At 34.2% G+C, this 18,297-nt stretch overlaps 1 protein-coding gene across 4 annotated transcripts in view; it reads right to left on the reverse strand.

Moving 5' to 3' along the window:
- Positions 1-498: 498 nt before the first annotated feature.
- LOC131610216 (protein SHOOT GRAVITROPISM 6) overlaps positions 499-18,297 on the reverse strand; it is a 47,403-nt gene continuing 29,604 nt past the window's right edge. For 2 of the 4 annotated variants that reach the window (XM_058882107.1, XM_058882108.1), the window contains 26 exons: positions 17,310-17,445; positions 16,624-16,705; positions 15,232-15,374; positions 15,049-15,129; positions 14,874-14,974; positions 14,259-14,497; positions 13,971-14,080; positions 13,675-13,806; positions 12,966-13,040; positions 12,745-12,878; positions 12,554-12,626; positions 12,178-12,309; positions 9,894-10,069; positions 9,697-9,819; positions 9,032-9,092; positions 8,842-8,937; positions 6,188-6,288; positions 5,116-5,221; positions 4,634-4,747; positions 4,471-4,545; positions 2,773-2,871; positions 1,982-2,053; positions 1,804-1,889; positions 1,627-1,720; positions 1,151-1,258; positions 499-954 (listed from right to left, as the gene is read on the reverse strand). In XM_058882107.1, coding sequence (XP_058738090.1) covers positions 757-954; positions 1,151-1,258; positions 1,627-1,720; positions 1,804-1,889; positions 1,982-2,053; positions 2,773-2,871; positions 4,471-4,545; positions 4,634-4,747; positions 5,116-5,221; positions 6,188-6,288; positions 8,842-8,937; positions 9,032-9,092; positions 9,697-9,819; positions 9,894-10,069; positions 12,178-12,309; positions 12,554-12,626; positions 12,745-12,878; positions 12,966-13,040; positions 13,675-13,806; positions 13,971-14,080; positions 14,259-14,497; positions 14,874-14,974; positions 15,049-15,129; positions 15,232-15,374; positions 16,624-16,705; positions 17,310-17,445 — 2,947 coding nt within the window. In that variant the 3' untranslated portion in view covers positions 499-756. Of the gene's footprint in view, positions 955-1,150; positions 1,259-1,626; positions 1,721-1,803; positions 1,890-1,981; positions 2,054-2,772; positions 2,872-4,470; positions 4,546-4,633; positions 4,748-5,115; positions 5,222-6,187; positions 6,289-8,841; positions 8,938-9,031; positions 9,093-9,696; positions 9,820-9,893; positions 10,070-12,177; positions 12,310-12,553; positions 12,627-12,744; positions 12,879-12,965; positions 13,041-13,674; positions 13,807-13,970; positions 14,081-14,258; positions 14,498-14,873; positions 14,975-15,048; positions 15,130-15,231; positions 15,375-16,623; positions 16,706-17,309; positions 17,446-18,297 lie in introns of those variants that run through there. The other 2 variants (XR_009286418.1, XR_009286419.1) reach the window with 2 other exon arrangements.

The following is an 18,297-nucleotide window of genomic DNA, read 5'->3' on the forward strand; positions in this document are numbered from 1 at the left end:
TTTCCTAAAGATTTTGTTAAATAACAAAAATTACAAAAACTTCCAGTATGTTTTGTTTTTTTAGATCAGCACCAGCATTTTTAAAATTAAATTTCCAATAAATTTCCCCTGAAAATTTCGAAATTCCTAAATAATAAAAACACGAATACGGCTGCAAAATGAAAAATGTCGTACCAGAAATTCTATATTGGATACCGAAAATTTCACTTTTACTGTATTGCCAAAGTGAATTTTTATTTTGTGTAAATAATTGAAAGGATATTTTTATCATTAAAGTAATATGAGGTGGCAAGTTAAAATCTCCCGATAATGCGATGTCAAAACTAATCATTGGCAATTTCCCAGGTGAAGTCCAAACATTGACGACAATTCTATTTGTACAAAGTTTCTAAGCTATTTAACACAATAAGAAAACAATAAAAATATTCTGTAGCACGCCAAACCAGAAATAACATCATGTCGATTATTAAACGAAATACAATTAAGATATTGAAAAGAAAGAAAAAAAAAACAAATAGATATTAATGAAATCGCCTAGGTGAATTTCGAGTTCCATGGAAGTGTAATTGATATACAACAACACACAATCAATTTGAACATTAACTTACAACAAACTCAACGACAGAAAACTAAAAAAATGATAAAATACAAGGGGTGAATGTTTACAACAAACACTGTACAAGACATCAACATGGGCAGGAGTAACGGACTGATCCACTCTACCACTGCTAAAAAGTAGTTCTTCATGGTTCCTTATTATTGAGTAGTTGCTAGTTTATCATGGGACTCCGCCGCATCATGGTTACTTTTTGTCGATTCTAATCGATCAAGATGATCTGCTCTCCATGAACATGAGTTGGAAGATTTGAGCAACAAGCCCAAAGCAGAAGAACATGTCGCCCTTACAACAGCATCAGGTGATCGACTCATCTTTCCAACCAGCATACCAAATACCTAAAACAAGAAAGAGATTAATTTTAATGTACTGTCAAGGGAATACATGTCACACTATTGATCAATCACAAAGCCATCGTATGACTTTTAAGTTAGATTTGATTAAAGTCAAACGATTCTTATGATGCAAAAATCATGATTTATTGAGTGATAGTGTAAAAAAATTAGTGTCAAAATTAAATCCTTCAGGAAATACCTGTGTATGGTAGTCAGCTAAAATATGCTGATTATCCGATAGAGAGAGCATGCTACTACATAAGTACATAGCATTTGCTTGAATTATGGACCATGGTGCATCAAAAGCCTGCCTCATCAAGAAACCAATCAGCTAAATAAGACCTTAGATTTAAACAGAAAAATGATTAACATTGCATTGGTTTTGAGGTCTTCTAAAGGCTTTTATTATTGTAGAACTATTCCATGTTTCATAATATTCTCAATGAGGGCCTTTAGAGAACTATGAAACGTGGAATCATATAATATTACAAAGAAGATTGACTGAAAATGGAACTCAAACCAAAGAGAATAAAAGAGGACCTCATTGATATAACATTAATTTCAGTCAGGAAAATAATCATGAATGATTTTAGAGTGAAAAGCATGCATGTATTGGAATTTAATAAGTTAAGATGCAAATCAGCATGTGTTGAACCCAGTATGGTGAAAAAGAACCTGCACTGTTGACGCCATGTAAGTATCAACTCTGGAAAGAAGATGCTGCGTAAATTGCTTTGCAATATCTCGTAGAAAGTCCTCATAGTCACTTCTAAAAAACCAAGACAGATGCAATATTATATGGTAGGACAATTCTTAAAAACATTCCATTTATAAAAATATGTCTAACAGTACCGATGATCAGAAAGGAAACTCGGTGTGTTTAGCAGGGCAAGCAATCCTTCAATTTCTATCAATGGGAAAACTCGTCTCAGGGTATTCTGTCAAGTATGTTTCAAAAAGAAATGATTTACAATGTTATTCACTATGAATATCCAATACACAAGGAAAATCCAAGATGATGACTGATTACCCGGCAGGCAAGTCGGACACTAACATCTTCGTCATACAGATGCAAAACCAGACGAGGAATAGCTGCGTGTACCTTTGATAAGTAATCAAATAGTATGAAATGAGCTTGATGAAATACTAAGAAGCTATATAACCAAAGATGCATACAACTAAAGGGCTAAATATCTCATTGTTTGGGTCATTCGATTAATTCCACTTATAGTCTGTGAAGCATTTTACCATGTTTTGTAGTTGGCCAGTTGAATTTTAGAAATCTGACTATTTTGCAGAAAAAGAAAAAAAAAAACTACATCTAAATTTAAACTAAATAAACAGTAAAACAAATGAGAAAGTATGAAACTTCCATCAACTCAGATCTGCACAAAACTCTTTAGTAGCAGTACAAAGCACATAAGAGTGTAATTATGTATTTGGAAATCAATAGTTCGTTTCAGAAGTTGGAAATGAAATGTGTGCGCTTTGAAGCCAGATCAGGGCTTTGAATGGGTATAGAAAAGAATCATTTGTTGACAGTGATACAGAGGCAATAGATTTTATCTATAACAAGTTGAACGACCTTTTTCTCTCTGCTTACCAAATTCATGGTGATTTAAGTGTTTTGCTCTTTGTAGAGAATAATAAATGTGTGATTTTATATCATAAGGTTCCCATTCAATCTACTACAAACAACCATCAACTACATATTGGCTTTTCTAGTGAATTAATGGAAGCTAGAATTTAATTTTTTTAGTCATTAATTTAGAAAATAGGAAAAAGAATAAGTAAGAAAAGCAATCAGAATTAGCAACATACCTGCTCAACAAATGCCTCTCTTAGCGCCCCTTCTCCATAGTTACTTAGTGCCCCAAATGCTGAAAAGGAACTGGCTCGCATATTCGCATTCAAGCTTGTCTGTTTTTAAGATTAATAGTATTGAGAATGTCCCCAAAAAGGAAAAATGATTTAATTGAAAATTATCTATTTCTCCAGAAACGGACATATTTAAAATTATATTAAGCAAGGAGAAAATATCCTTCCAAAAGGAAAACTCTAGAAATAACAACAAACTAGATTTAATTTGATATATAGTTATACAGATTCCTATTTTTGATAATGGCATAGTGCAATGTTATTGACTTCTTGATAAAAGGAAAAGAGAGAAAGACAGTTTGAGTTGATAAGTTAAATTGTTGTCAATAGATTTTTATGTAAAAAAATGAATTGCAAGAGCTTCACAAAAGATCAAAACATCCCAAATACAGTACCACTTGAGGTTCTATCAATCATCTGCAGGAACTCATAAATCCATTCATTAAATATGGGAAAATAATTGTTGGCCTAATTGCGGCATTTGGTTTGCCTTCATTAAATTGGTGAATTTAGTCACATATTGCTTAGAGATATGGCTTGTGTAGTGTTTATAAAGTTTGGACTGCCCTCAACTTACAAACCAGTTTCGTATGGATGAGTTAGACCTAACCCACACATTCTAAGATGGTCTCAGAGTCCAATTTAAAATCTGCTAGGCCACTAGCTACAGATTTTCCCGATCAGACCACCCACCATTTATTTCTAGGCTCCAGATGCGGCGTGTGGATGTGTGTTAGAGGGTCTCATATTAGACAATGTATGACCTAAACATGCATTTAGAAGTGGGGGCAATTCACACCTTACAAGTCGGTTTTGTAGGGATGAGTTAGCCCAACCACATATTCTAAGATGGTATCAGAGCTTATCCTAGATCTATAGTTGGCCTCCCGCATCGTCCACACTTCGTATTCATTAAGGCCCAAGCGTGAGGGATGTGTTAAAAGTTCCGCCTTCATTGTGGTCCACCCTAGTCGCCTAATTGCGACATTTGCAACACCTACATTGTGTTGGATTTGAAAGGGTGGACTTAGTCTCACATTGTTTGGGCAGTCCTCCCTTACAAGTCGATTTTGTAGGGAGAAGTTAAGCTAAACTCACACATTCTAGAAATAACAAATACAGAAACATGTAAACATAGTGTTAATGGGTAAGACTAAATTACATTTTTTATTTTTGGTTCCTTAGGTTGTTTTTATGTTTCACTCACATCACTCCTTTAAGTTTTTTTCTATTCCATTTTGGTCCCTTAAGTTACAAATGTTACTTTGGTTGCTTAAATTACAAATGTTATTTGCTTGATGATCTCATAAAAAAATGTTTGAAAAATGCTGGTAGGAACTTAGAAGGTTTGGGTTTTATCTGGTAAATTCCCTGTTGCACTATTGAATCTTGAAAGTAAGGGATATCAGATAATGTGAGAAATTTTTCTTCTTTCAGAAACTTTTCAGCTCAACAAGAAAATATTGTTTTAGACTAAATAACCAAATCTGCTTCGAACCAAAGTAGAACATGTAAACAATTAATCAAAGTTTGCAGTTGTATATCTACAAAAGAAAAATATTGGATACAATGGCATATGGATGTAGAGAAATATATGCAGAATAAAATTCAAACAATACATGAAAGAGTAAACTAACACACTTGAAGATTTCGAAGCCGTATTGAAAGATTAAGCAAAATAGGCTCAACTGCGTCATTAGGTGAAGATTCGAGAATCTGAGGCAAAAAAAGTGAAGTTATCAATTGGATATAAAACAGTTTTAAAAGGTCAACAAAATGAAACACATGAAACTAAATACTTCACCATAAGTAAGCATGACACTGCAGTTAATTGTACAGATTCATCAGAATCATCTAGCAGAGCTAATATAACACCCAGGACTTGAGCTGTATACTTCAGAATATGAATTGATGGGATCTGCAACATCGATATTTGAAGATATTATTTCTCTAAAAAGGGAGCACGAGGAAGCAAGCGGGAGTATAGACATCTCCGAAGAATTTAAAAATTAATTGAAAACACAATTAATTCTCATACGAAAAAACATTCACCGAAGACTGGTGGACAAAGTATTAAGATAATCTAAATTAACAAAATAATCAAGTGCAACAACAATTGAAGTGAATGGACTAACAGAGACGAACTTAAAGTTGAAGGTAGTTTCTACTCACTTTTTCCTTTTAAAAAAAGCAGACAATTAGCAAGCAATCAGGCATTTAACAGCTAAATCAATGTTGATTTAACTTTGAACTGAAGGAACAATGGTCACATGATAAGATAAAAACCTGTACTAATCCTCTCAAACAAAAGCGCCGAACAGTAGAAGACTCATCTGATACACGTCTGCATAAAACATCAACCATTTGCTCCAAAAGCGAATCAAGTCCACCGCTGTATAGTTGATGGCAATCAATAAGCACTCTAACTCAACAGTAATGACTTCTTTTAAAATGTAAAAAAAAAATTAGGGAACAAGTTTTATAATGAGAAGACGACCAGTTGCAAAGCTAATTGTTAAAAGTAAAAAATGAAACATTGTTAGACTGACTCTCCCAAAGGCTAAATGGAGATACGAGAAAGGTTTCATGCCTCATGCAAGAGCTAACTGATTCTGAGGTGAGAAAAACACTAGTCTTCCTAACCATGAGCATAATTTTCCTTTATTAATCAAGAATGGAGCCAACAAGATTTTAACTCCTAACTACCTGATCAAATAGAGACTTCTTACACAAACAATCAACTCTCCCAAAAGCTTAAACTACTAAGAGGAGAACCATGTATAGTTTATGTTTTAACAAACACCAAACAGAGCTGTTTCAGAAAAAACAATTCCAAACAGAGGCATATCACATACGAAGTGAAAAACGACCACGTACTATATCCATATAAAGTAATTGTTAGTGATAAAAACTAAATCATCCGGGAACCAGACCCATGACTAATCCAATCAAGCAATCAAGCCTTTGAGACAGGGAAACAGAAAACAATACATTGAACTGCTGAACAAGCTCTAAGCTGAAGGAAACTGGTATGGTTTAACAAATGACTAGTCCTTCACGTACCTATAACCAAGGAGTTTTGATTGTAATCCTATTGCAATATATTCATTAGGCATGGGCTTATCTCTCAATTCCACACATTTGTCCATGCTTCGGATGTTCAATTCAATCCTATATTGTAAACACATCCTTATCTCATCCATCCAATGCGGGACTCTTAACTAAAATATAAGGAACATGGGTAGGACCCTAAATATTATAACAAACAGTCGGTAGTTTCCACATAAACATCCATAATTTAATATAACATTCAACATTAATGGAAAGCAACTTATGCATAGTATCATTCTATACGCACCTATAACGAACAAATTCTGACAAGGCAGCAGCAGCAGCTTCCCTTTGGTATTTCTGGGGTCGATCCAACGATCTTTTGAAAAATTGGCAAATATTTTGGATCTATGGTTTCAACAAAACAAACAACTTGGTCAAAAATTTCTTATGAGAAAAGCAGTTGTCTTGCCACAGGCAAGAAGATAATCCAAACCATGCCTAAATTTAAGTAATTGTTGTTATCAGCAATGATTAGAGCACTGAAGTGATACCAAAATAACTTATCCTAGGAATAGCAAATTGGTTCTTTAAAAGAACTGCATTTCATGATTAGAGGGCGGGCTCTCTCAACAATGACATCAAACAGCATGTTATACATATTCCTTGAAACTGAACAATGTAAGTTAAATTATTGTGAAATTCTGAAAAATAAAACTTCTACATGCATACTTATTATGATTTGATTTTGACATAAAGTCAAGGCAATTGTATCAATTGGCTGTATATAAATAAGTCATTAATACACAGCCAACAGATATAAATTATGACGAGTGTCAATTAAAAACCTAAAACATAAGAGCCTGAGTTGGTTAAGAGAAGGTTCAAATATGATTCTGATTCATGCACCAACAGCAACATGAATATCCTGTTGTGCAATAGATGCAATGATGACTGATCTCCTACTCACCTGGTTAGAAAGTTTTATTTATCATGCCATGTCAAGAATTAAAATTTAATCAACCTAATTCTAAATGCTTGAAGCTATTAGGGAATTTCCAAAACTGGGTTGAGTTAAATTTCTAAAAGAGGTATTATATCAAAAGATGAAGGAAGCACTAATAGAATTAGAGTTTGGCCTAATTTATCTCTACAAAATCAACTTGTAAGGTGAGAGGTGTCACTCTATATAAAATCTCTTCGGCCTGTATTTTCAATCAATATAAGACTTGGATTTTTCCTAATGTATGCCCTCACGCTGAGCGCTATTGGGTTTGCTATATGGATATAAAATGGTAGATAGCCTGAATGAATCAATAGGCTATGATACCATGTTGAATTAGTGATTATTGTTAAAAGAGAGAAAAATATTATTGATAATGAATATTGAATTAATACAGGAGACCCAATAATAATCCCTATTTATAGAATACAGACTCAATCTTAAATCAAGAAAAAATCATGAAAATATCTAATATTAATATAATCTAAATTAATATAAAAAATATTATATGATATTTTATAATATTATAACATTTACGAACAAACTTGAATATAAAAGATGCGCATAACTGGACTAGAATGTAATGCGCACCAACAAAACAGGAACAGAGAAGTAAGAAACTTGCAGAATAGTTGCACAGTTCCTTGGATGCACCAAAAACAAACAAGCAGCAAACAAGGTGTGAAACACACCAAAATGCCAAAACAGTGTTGCAATGGTAGAACAAATTTTCCAAGAGTTCTAGATGGCAAAACATGCTGTTCTAGATGCACACAGATATAAAGATTGACAAGTGCATTAGATCAGAGAGGCATAAAACAATGAATTTGACTAGAATAATCAGAATTTTAAATAAGAACCAATGGTATAACTCTAAATCATGAACCTGATTATAAATCGACCCGAAAATAACAAAAAAGCGATTATCGGTCAATGGAGAGAGAAAATACTTTAAAACCCATGAAACAAGGCCTGCTGGAATAGGAACCTTTACCATTGCACCAAAATTGGAAAACTGACACATCTAGAACTGGACAAAAAATCGACGCAGATATTAAAAAAAAAAGCTTGTTGTAAGGCCATCAGACGTGGCCACGACATCCACCTATGAAACAACTTAGAGACATTTGGAACACATCCTTAACATGGGACCCATAGACTGGAAGTGGTCCCATCAGAACAAGACAGAGGAGGTGAGTCAGCCAGGACTGGCGGCAATTTTGTAGGGGGTCTGAAAGGTGGCCAGTGGTCTTTATGCACTGGCTGAACTGACAACAGTAGAAACACATGTGATAATAAAAGTTTCTCTGAAGGGAAAAACAGCAACCCTAGAATTGTTTTGGGAATACACGATACAGTCCGTTGGACATTTCCAAAGTGAAAATAAACTAAGGTTCACCTTGACAGTGGCTGAACCCAAAGACAAAAAACGGATTTTGAACCTTGATCGGAAAAGAGAAAACTATTATTATATTCCCAACCGTTTGGGAACTCCACTGCAGATAAGTGGTGAGACGGTTCAAGGAGAATCACACGAAGCTCTAGATACCATGTTGAATTTGTGATTATGTGTAAAAGATGAGATAAAAATATTAATATTAATGACTATTGAGTATTGACTTGATACAAAAGACTCAATACTAATCCCTATTTATACTAATTCCTATTTATAGGATACATGGACTCAATCTTAAATTAAGAAAAATCATGATAATAACTAATATCAATCTGATACTAAGAGATATTCTAAGATACTCCAAATTATTATAAGATAATAAAAAAGAATTATAATATTCTAACAAGCACAAACTCATGAATCTACAATTCTTTAATGTATAATAGAGGAACTACTCCAATAACTCATCAACAGTGTCTGTCTGATCATGCATATTCATTTGGATCTATGATTTATGTATATATCTAGCAATGTATACTCTTAAAAATACAAAATATAATACCTCTTTCGGCCTCTTTATAGATATGCATCCGGCTATGTCTCCAATGAGATGAATCCACCTCTCATTTTCAGAAAGTTCCCCATCTCTGGCTAAAATCTGAAATAGAGAATTTGTTGTATTGCTTTATTTACAAGACCACCATCTTGCATCTTTAATATGGAGTAATTGTAAATTTATAATGTTTGTCTACCTTTCCCATCTCAAGGTCACCAACACATTCGCAGAATGCCTGGAATGCAGTCAGAAGATTCCTGCACAACGTGATAAAAAAAAACTAAACAAGGTACCCGCAAGTGCAGTTGTGTGTACAATATATTTGGTGCAGTGATATAATTTTGTTAACACTATTATGACATACGGCCCTGACTTCAGTTTCCTCAGTACCATCCTAAGGAAGCCAACTAAACCATATTAGAATGGTGGGGAATAAGGGAAAAATTGCATTGGGGTTTACTTGCAGATTTAAATACCTCCTTAACTTCATTAGAGAACCAACAAAAATTAACATTAACCTCTATATTAAAGTAGGTTAATAATTAGTAATAGGGTTGTTACTTTTGCCCCTTGTCATTGACAGTGACAGTTAGATTCTTGTTCAAGTAGTAGCTGTAGTAAAGAATACAATGTGAGCTATATATGTTTTAGCTTTAAGCTTTGTTACAAATAACAGGGTTTATGCTTATACTAATCAAAGATAGTCACATTACTCCAAGATATCATCATATATTCTAATAAGTAATATTAAGCTTAGAGTCCGTTATTCATATGTGTGTTGGGTAAAACAAACCATAACATATACTTGACATGCAGCACAAATGTGGATGCCAACATTCAAATAGTAATGCTAATCCTCACCGCAATGGTTCAAGGTGACCAGAGTAAGCTACCCCATGACAGCTTCCAAGTTGCAGCATAAGCTCAGAAAGAACAGAAGCATAGTTTTGTTCAACAGCCCTTTTTCCAACTTTTCCCCCACCTCTGCATCAAATAAAAGTTTGATAGATTATTGGAATTTTGATGTTACAAACTCGAACTAAATTGATAATACAGACCTGAAAAAAGCAGTAAGAGCAAAAATTGCAGCTTCCAGTTGCCCATCTTCTGTATGATTCTGGACCTGGCTATCCTCAACTCTGTCTACATCACATTTAAGGATAGGAATCTGGCTAAGGACAGATATCACATGTTCTAAAAATAACACTGATAGAACCATGTGCTGTGAAAAGGCCTGGAAACATTTATGTAGAACATGAATTCAATATTTTACAAACATATTCTTCAAGTAGGATCACAGATGACAGCATCTAACACAAACATTATGAGGTATTTGAAATTCTAATATTCTGTTGCAACCTGTTGTTGCAACCTGTTAAGAGTCTCACATCAGACAATATATGGTCAGAACATGTTCTTATAAGTGGGGGCAATCCGCAATCCTCACCCTACTAGCCGGTTTTGTAGGATTGTGTTAGGCCCAACCACATCTCTTAACATGATATCAAAGCCTCGTTTAAGATTCAATGGACCACCTACTATCAGGTTTCCGCTATCGGTCCACCCATCATTCATTTCCACGCTCCAGTTGTCTAGTCATGGACGTGAGCGGGTGTGTTAAGAGTCTCACATCAGACAATATATGATCTGCACATGTGCTTATAAGTGGGGGCAATCCTCACTCTACTAGCTGGTTTTGTAGGGTTGTGCTAAGCCCAACCCCATTTCTTAACACAACCAAGAGAATAGATTAAGATCTGATTTGAGATAGATCTATCCCTATAAAGATATGCACTCAACCCCTGGTCTGAACTTATTTTTGATAACAACCTATGAAGCTCCGACACGGCAAGTAGAAGGCGTGTCCCCGCACCGGACACGTATCGGACACCGACACGCGCACGACACATATCAGACACGTTTTTGAAGTGTCCAACGGAAAAAATAAATTGAAACGCAACGGACACAAATGGGACACGCTATTTCAAATAACGGACACATCAACCTCTCAAATTCTCAGAATTAAAAAAAAAAATAACGATTTTTATCTTTCATAATCCACTTCCCCAAAGCATCTCGAATTCCTTGTTTTTTCATCTTCTTTGTTTATTTCCATCTTTGTCGCACGCCGGTATTCCACTCTTTCTCTTCCGATACTCATTCCTTTTCTTTCTTTATTATTGGTCTCTATTTATGTTTTATGTTGTTAATTACATACGTCAGCGACGGCGCTTCACTCATGTTATTATGTTAATTAGTCTATATGTTAATTAGTCTCTATTTCACTCATATTATATGTTAATTACATATAACATATAACTTGTCTTTGGATGAGCCGGATTGAGTCCGGTTTTTTCAATGTGGAGTAACTATGATATGATTTGTATAATTTAATTTTAGATAATATTCCTTAATTAAAAGTACTCAATTTGAGTCTTTTTTTGTTTGATTGAAAGTACTAAGCTTAAATAAACATATATTTTAGTTCTCATTTTAAACTCTTCATAAATTGTGCTCATAAATTGCATGATCTTATTAATATATAGCCGTGTCCGTGTCCTATGTTTTTTACATTAGCGGTGTCCTCGTGTCCGTGTCAGTGTCGTGTCCCGTGTCCGAGCTTCATAGATAACAAATGTTATTGTTAGATATTGCTAGATAACTGAGAGCAACTCATGGATAATATAAAAAAATAATGGAAAGTAAAATCAAGGAGAGAAAGAGTTGAAAGCTTACTCTAGAATCTGATTGTATTCTTTGTTCTTATCATATTATCAACTGAAAACAGGTGTTCTATAACAGAACAACAGGCTCTGAATTAAACAAAAGACTAAAACTGACACCGTCTCCTGGAAATACAGTAACTGTATTGTATATTGTATAGTCAAGAACAGTCTGCAACTAACCCACACTAATATAGGAAACTCTTCTATCGCAACTCAATAGTTTTCATACTACACTTTTCCATCATATGTATATACAACTACTACCTAATTCATACACATGCCCTATTTGAGGTAAATATCCATTGTGAAAATATAGGTGTTGGTGTTAGATACCTGACAGCTGCCTATTATGAGTGACAGCAGTCCAGTGTTAGTAGAGAGGATAAACCTGCTGGTGGAACATACTAAACAGATAACTTTTCTTTTTTATGAGATCATAAACAACTAATCCTCAACAAACATTTGTTCCCATATCCGTGCATCATAGCGCAACAACAAATTGTAGTGAATACTTTTGTACAGCCATTATAATCACTGTCATGCATGAGACAATAAATTCTAGAGAAAATTAAACAGCAAGAATATATACTTATAACTGGGAAAAAAAGACGCTTACGTAGAATGCATCCTGCATGGGCCATCCACCACGCAGCCTAGATATATCCTTCGTTATTATATCCTTTCCAGCAGTGGCTAGGACTTCATCAAAAACAGTTTTTGCACTAGTATTTTCGGCCAAAGAGGCAATCTTTTTTCTATAGTGAAGGATAATTTACCAGAGGCAACCAAGTAGAAAGCAACATTTATTAATACTAGAGCGAGTGTTGTGTGTGTGTGGGCTGAGGGGGGCAATGACTTTCGGTCAATATAAAGAACTCTTTTGTTCCAAGTTAAAATAATGGCAAAAGACAAACAGTGTTTTTAGTCAATTTAAAGAACTGTGGTGGTATTTAGGTACGGAGTATAAGGTTTTAGGTGGAAAAAAAGGATACAGCACCAAGAGTTTCCACACGTAAATGCTTATCGGTTGCATGCACAGTGGCAGAGATCAATGATTGTGTTGTCCTGTAATACATTATATGTCATGATATCTTACATTCAGAATTTATCAGTTAAAAAGATGATATAACGAAAGGTGGCTTCTCCATTAAAACAACATTGATGAATAAACTATGCTTTAAACCTTGAGATATCAATTTCTGTCAGTTCACTCCCTCTCCTTGTAACAAACTCAACAACAGCTTGAATGGCTCCTTCGGCAGACTGCTTGATCTTATCACATATAGCTACTGAGCAACCATGAAGCATAGCAACCAGCTGTATGCAAGTGTCACCAAAGCTGTTAATTATAATTTTCACACACACACACACACACACATAAGGGGAATATGAAAAGACAATTGCCTCATCCTTTGTCAACAGAATGCAGAGGGAGGAAATGATTCTGTTGAAAACTTCTGATGGATCAATAGAGGTATCCTGTATACATGCATGAAAACTGTTACAATATTTGAACAATGCATCATTTTTATATTATATAACTTTAAAAAATAATAGGTAAGAATATTTTAGATCATCTAACAATATTGGTTTTCATATTTTCCTATATACCATTATTGGTTTTCTTATTTAATTAGGATTAGTTAGTATAAATAAGAATAAGAACTGGTGCTTTGTCCTTTGTAGTATCATTAACATCCAACACATTACTTGCATTGACATAACATCAATGTAAAATCATTATTCCATGTATTTCTTTTCCTCTCTCTCTATATATATACCTATAGGACTAAATCCAACTTCAACAAAAATCATGTACATCTTAGGTCTTTTTTTTTTTTTGCTTAAATGGACTTTTCCCTAAAAGTATGAATTTTTTTAATTTGTCCTGGTTTTAATTTTATTTATTTTTAACCCTGCATCTAACAAAAAGTGTGTTTGTAGTCCTATTCCTCACCAAGGACTAAAAACACAGTTTTTTATAGAATGATGAGAAATAGATGTCAAAAACTGTAGTCCTATTCTGGGACCAAAATCTTATCAGTACCCTCTTTCTTCTTCATCAGCAACTTAAATGCAAGAAAGGCAGAAACTATATGGTCAATGAACTCACATTTCTCAGCATGGCTATCACATCTTCAAGAGAAGACAAAGCACGGTATGACAATTCTATGTCTTCGGCAGATATAGACAAACCAGGAGGCTTTGGAAGAGAAAGAGAAATACTGAAGAGTTGATCAAGAATCTGCACAACATAACCATTAAATGTACTATTTAAGAATAACACAGCAATTTCCTCTTTGAAGTGAAACTAGAGAACATGTCATTCGTAGACCTTGTAATATCTTAGAAAACTACACAAATACTTAAGGAGAGAGAATATGCTTTTTTCATAACAGACAAACATACTTGTGCTGATACTTTTCGGACTTCAGAATTTGTGTCGGCACAACGTGGAAGATAAATTGCTACCCTATCTCCCAGGCACAAAGCTTCGCGACTTGGCAATACAAATGCAGCTGGAAGTTGAGAAACAAAAATAAATATTTTCATTTTGGCAATGAGGTTTGTGCCAAAGACCTCATGCAAATTACTCAAACCCTTAATTACTAAGCCCAATCCTAGTGACACAATCAGGTATATATAATTGAGAATAATTAAAATAAAATTCAAAGTTGTCTGATTGAACATATTTACATGGTAGATTAGAAAAATTCCCATAAAGAGTACGGTCAACTTGCTTGGTATGTGCACAATTCCCATGGCATCCCAGTGCGCAATAGCCACTAATACAAACCATCCGAAATTTGAGAAGCATCTCATGGACTGCAAGACATCCTCTTCTCCTCTGATATTCAACAGGTGAAGAGACAAATTGATCAATTTGCCTAAGGATAAGCATTAGCAGCTCTGCTCGACTTCTTCCATCCTCTCCACTAAATATTATGTTTTTACTAATTAGTACAAGTGAAAAAATACCTTTACAGCTTTGTACACAGGATAACATGATAGAAAGCTCAAAAACTTTCTAATGGATTAATTGAGTGATGGGTGCAATTAGAAAGAGAAAGATGAAGGATAAAGTATTATTTTTATAATATGCAAAAATGAACTGCAAAAGTTGTAGTCCAAAATGCAAATATGAACAAGAGTAACAATTCTATTTTTTGGAAATAAAAAATAATTAATTGAGAAGAGTGATAGAAATAAAATGAGGAAGCAATAAGAAGATAAAATGAAGCAATTAAGGAGTAGGATGTATATATCAACACATAACTTAAGCAAAACAATATTACTCTTTAAATAAATTACCCAGTGAGAAGAATTGCACATAAAAGAGAGATCAGATTGTCAATAAGGGGACTGACAACTTCAACTGGATCATTTTGTATTGCAAAGAATCCCAATGTGGCCTGTCAAATTCACCAGAAAAGTAAGATGGCTGAAAGTTTGCAAATGCATTCAAAAGCCAAATAAAAGACCATACCTTCATCACATAGTTTCTGGTTTCAACTGTAAGCTTTGGCTCCACAGAGACCAATGTAGTGCAGGCACTTAATGCAAGAGCCTCAATATTTAAAAAAACGAAAAAAGTTAAATATTATCAGCTTAAAATAACAAGTGAATTCACCTTAGACACAACTACTCATTCGACAACACTTTTATATACCTGAGTACGCAAGAGTTCATTGTAATCAGCAAAACCATCATTATCATCTCGTCCCATTAAAGTTAAAATATAATCAAGCAGTTGGTCCCTTCTTTTTAATGGAAACGGCGCACCACTTTCAGAAGCATTAATGACAGCATTACCTGCATTATCAGAGTTACATCATGCACACAACTATCAGGAAGATATATACATAAAATTTGATGAATTTCTCGTGAACTCTCAACAAAAGGTGAAGTAAACTGAAAACTATCTTCTAAAGGTCAAGAAGATAGCATGAAGATGCTGGTAATTTTATCTTGAAATCATAATTGCTTAGGAGCAGTAGTTTAATTTTAAAACCATATGACAATGGCATCAGTTCAACTACCCATGGATACATCTTGAAGTGTAATTCAAGTTACCATGCCTCTTTATATTAAGTTCTCCTATGCTCAACATAATTCATCCGCTTGTTTTCAAACATAGCCCACTTTTTATTCAAGACAAACATTTTATAGAAGATATTATCTAGAAACCATCTGATCTTAAAAACCTAGCTTCCCCTAGTTAGATTTTAGGCTCATTGAGACTCACCTTGGAATTATTTGGAAGGGACAGAAGCTGGCATAGAGCTCATGAGAATCTAAAGTAGATACTAATTATAAATATAATTAATTGAACCCAAAGCACGTCAATACAGACCACGAGGAATATAACTGGTATAATGATATGAACAACAATGACGGTATAATGATATGAACAACAATGACGGTATAATGATATGAACAACAATGACAGTCACGCAAAATCGCCAAGGTTGCAATATTGAGATTCAAATAATAGTTTGTTGAGTAAACATCTCCATGATTAGGATTATTGTTTTATCCCTATAATCAAGGGATTTAGTTGTAGATTTGATTGTAATCACTTGGTTATAAATAAAAGGCTGGGAGTAAATTCATCCAACAGAGACATGAAGCTGCTCCCTTTCAATGAGAAGCAATCACATAATTATGACCTTCGTTTTCACTGCAGGCCTAAATAGCCACACAAACTTCGGAGATGTTATCAATGGTGGATTATGGAGGCCAGCAAAAATTCGTCATTAACATGGGGTTGCAATTGGCGGATATAATAGATGTTGCACTTGCACCCTATGGTAGCTAGCACAAAATCTGCTATTCCATAAACCCACGGCACCGCCGTGGCGGATATTTGACAACACTGTTTCAAAAATGTTATTTTCTAAAAATGGTGTTCTTTTAGCAATCCATTTATGTATAAAATAAATGTTTTCATTAAATAAAAAACATGACAAAGTTGTAAAGATCATATTAACAGCAGAAGCAACAGGAAGGACAACACAATGAGGATCAACAATAATTAAAATATTAAAATATGATTACTAACCAAGTAAATCAATTGCAGTGATAACAGCTTGCTTTGCTATAGGGTGACGCACATGAAGCAGCCTTGAAAGCATGTTGGTGCCCTGCCCACAAATAAATAATACAATCAAATCAGCTTTACAAATAGACACATATATTAACAGGAATTGAGATAGATGTTGCCTATAAATTAACAACAGTAATTATTCTTTGAATGAAATGATTGAATTGCTTGAGATACTAAAGCCTCAGCCTTATGTATTTATAATCAATAGTTTACAATCAAGATCCCTAAATTATACGAATAAGAATAAGAGCTAATATCATGATGTAAACAAAATATATACATAATAGCAATAAAGGAAACTAAACCAGGGCAATGTCTCAACAATTATAAATGAACTGTAGTTTGTCCTGCACGCTTCCTTGGTGTATAATACCTCAAGACCATACACTCAAACTTTATAAAAAATTAGGGTAACAACTCATGAAACTGTTTTCATTATCGGGAAACAGCAATATATGAACAGTTTATTGCCTATTTCTTCAAAAGTTATTGCTTATTTTCCTGCATTGATCTTAAAAACTATTTGACAACATGCATTAAAACAGTATTTAAAATAAAACGGAACGGTTCCAATCACAGCCTCTTTGGTTCATTTGTATCCATCTAAAATCAAGCAAGGCAACAAAAGATAGATAACCTACAATAAGGGCGTTTATTCTGGCTTCAATAACTGATGATGGGGCATACTTTGCAGCATATCCATACATTAAAGCCAAAGCAGCATGTATATCATCAGACTCTACTGTTCTGTAACTATCAGAGAACAATGACAATATCCTGCAAATGATGAAAGTTACAAACAGGTCAGACAGATTCTGAATCAAATTCAATGTTGGAAAAGAATAATAAACAATCAAAAACCAAATGGATGCACTTCCATCATGTTTGAATACAAACTAAATAACTGCTCAACCAAAAGAACTCCGACTTTTTCTACACCGTTGTCAAGCTCCAGTACAAATTAACTCAGATAGGTCAGATAAATTCTGAATCTAATTGAATCTTATAACAGGAAATGGAAAGAGATCCATTCTTAGATGCTTTGAAGGAAGGGTAGGAAACAGAAACTTAAGACATTAAGTATAATTTGAGTAAGGGACATAATGTGGATTTGGGCTATAACAGTGCTACCTAAATGGAAAGGGGAAAGGAAAGGAAAGCAATGGAGGAATGGTTAAAAGCACTGCATAATGAGCTTCAACTGATTCAATAAATATTTGGGAGAGGAAGTAGACCCCGCGAAGAGTCTAAAATCATACTACTCTCATTCAATATTTTCCTTAATTTCCTTAGGAAGATTTATGTATGACCATTCCCTCTTTCCAATATCTGTTTAATTTAATATTAGTGACAGATATAACACTCCACTAATACTGCAGTAATATACAAACTTTAGTCAAGTTAGACACTCCTATGGTAGACTATATTTGGGATACAAGAGAAGGGGCAGAATAGGGGTTTGGGTTGTAACAACCTTGCCTGTATGGGAATGAGCACACAAAGGGAGAGAAGGGTGGGGTATAAGGCATTCAGTCCCTTTAGTCCAGTGACCTTTGGCACGGCATTACGGAGCCTAGATTTTTGCAAGTAATTCAGATATATATAACTAGGGGTTTATATATAAAAATT

The sequence above is a fragment of the Vicia villosa genome, linkage group LG6 (genome assembly GCF_029867415.1).
Source record: "Vicia villosa cultivar HV-30 ecotype Madison, WI linkage group LG6, Vvil1.0, whole genome shotgun sequence".
Classification (NCBI taxonomy): domain Eukaryota; kingdom Viridiplantae; phylum Streptophyta; class Magnoliopsida; order Fabales; family Fabaceae; genus Vicia; species Vicia villosa.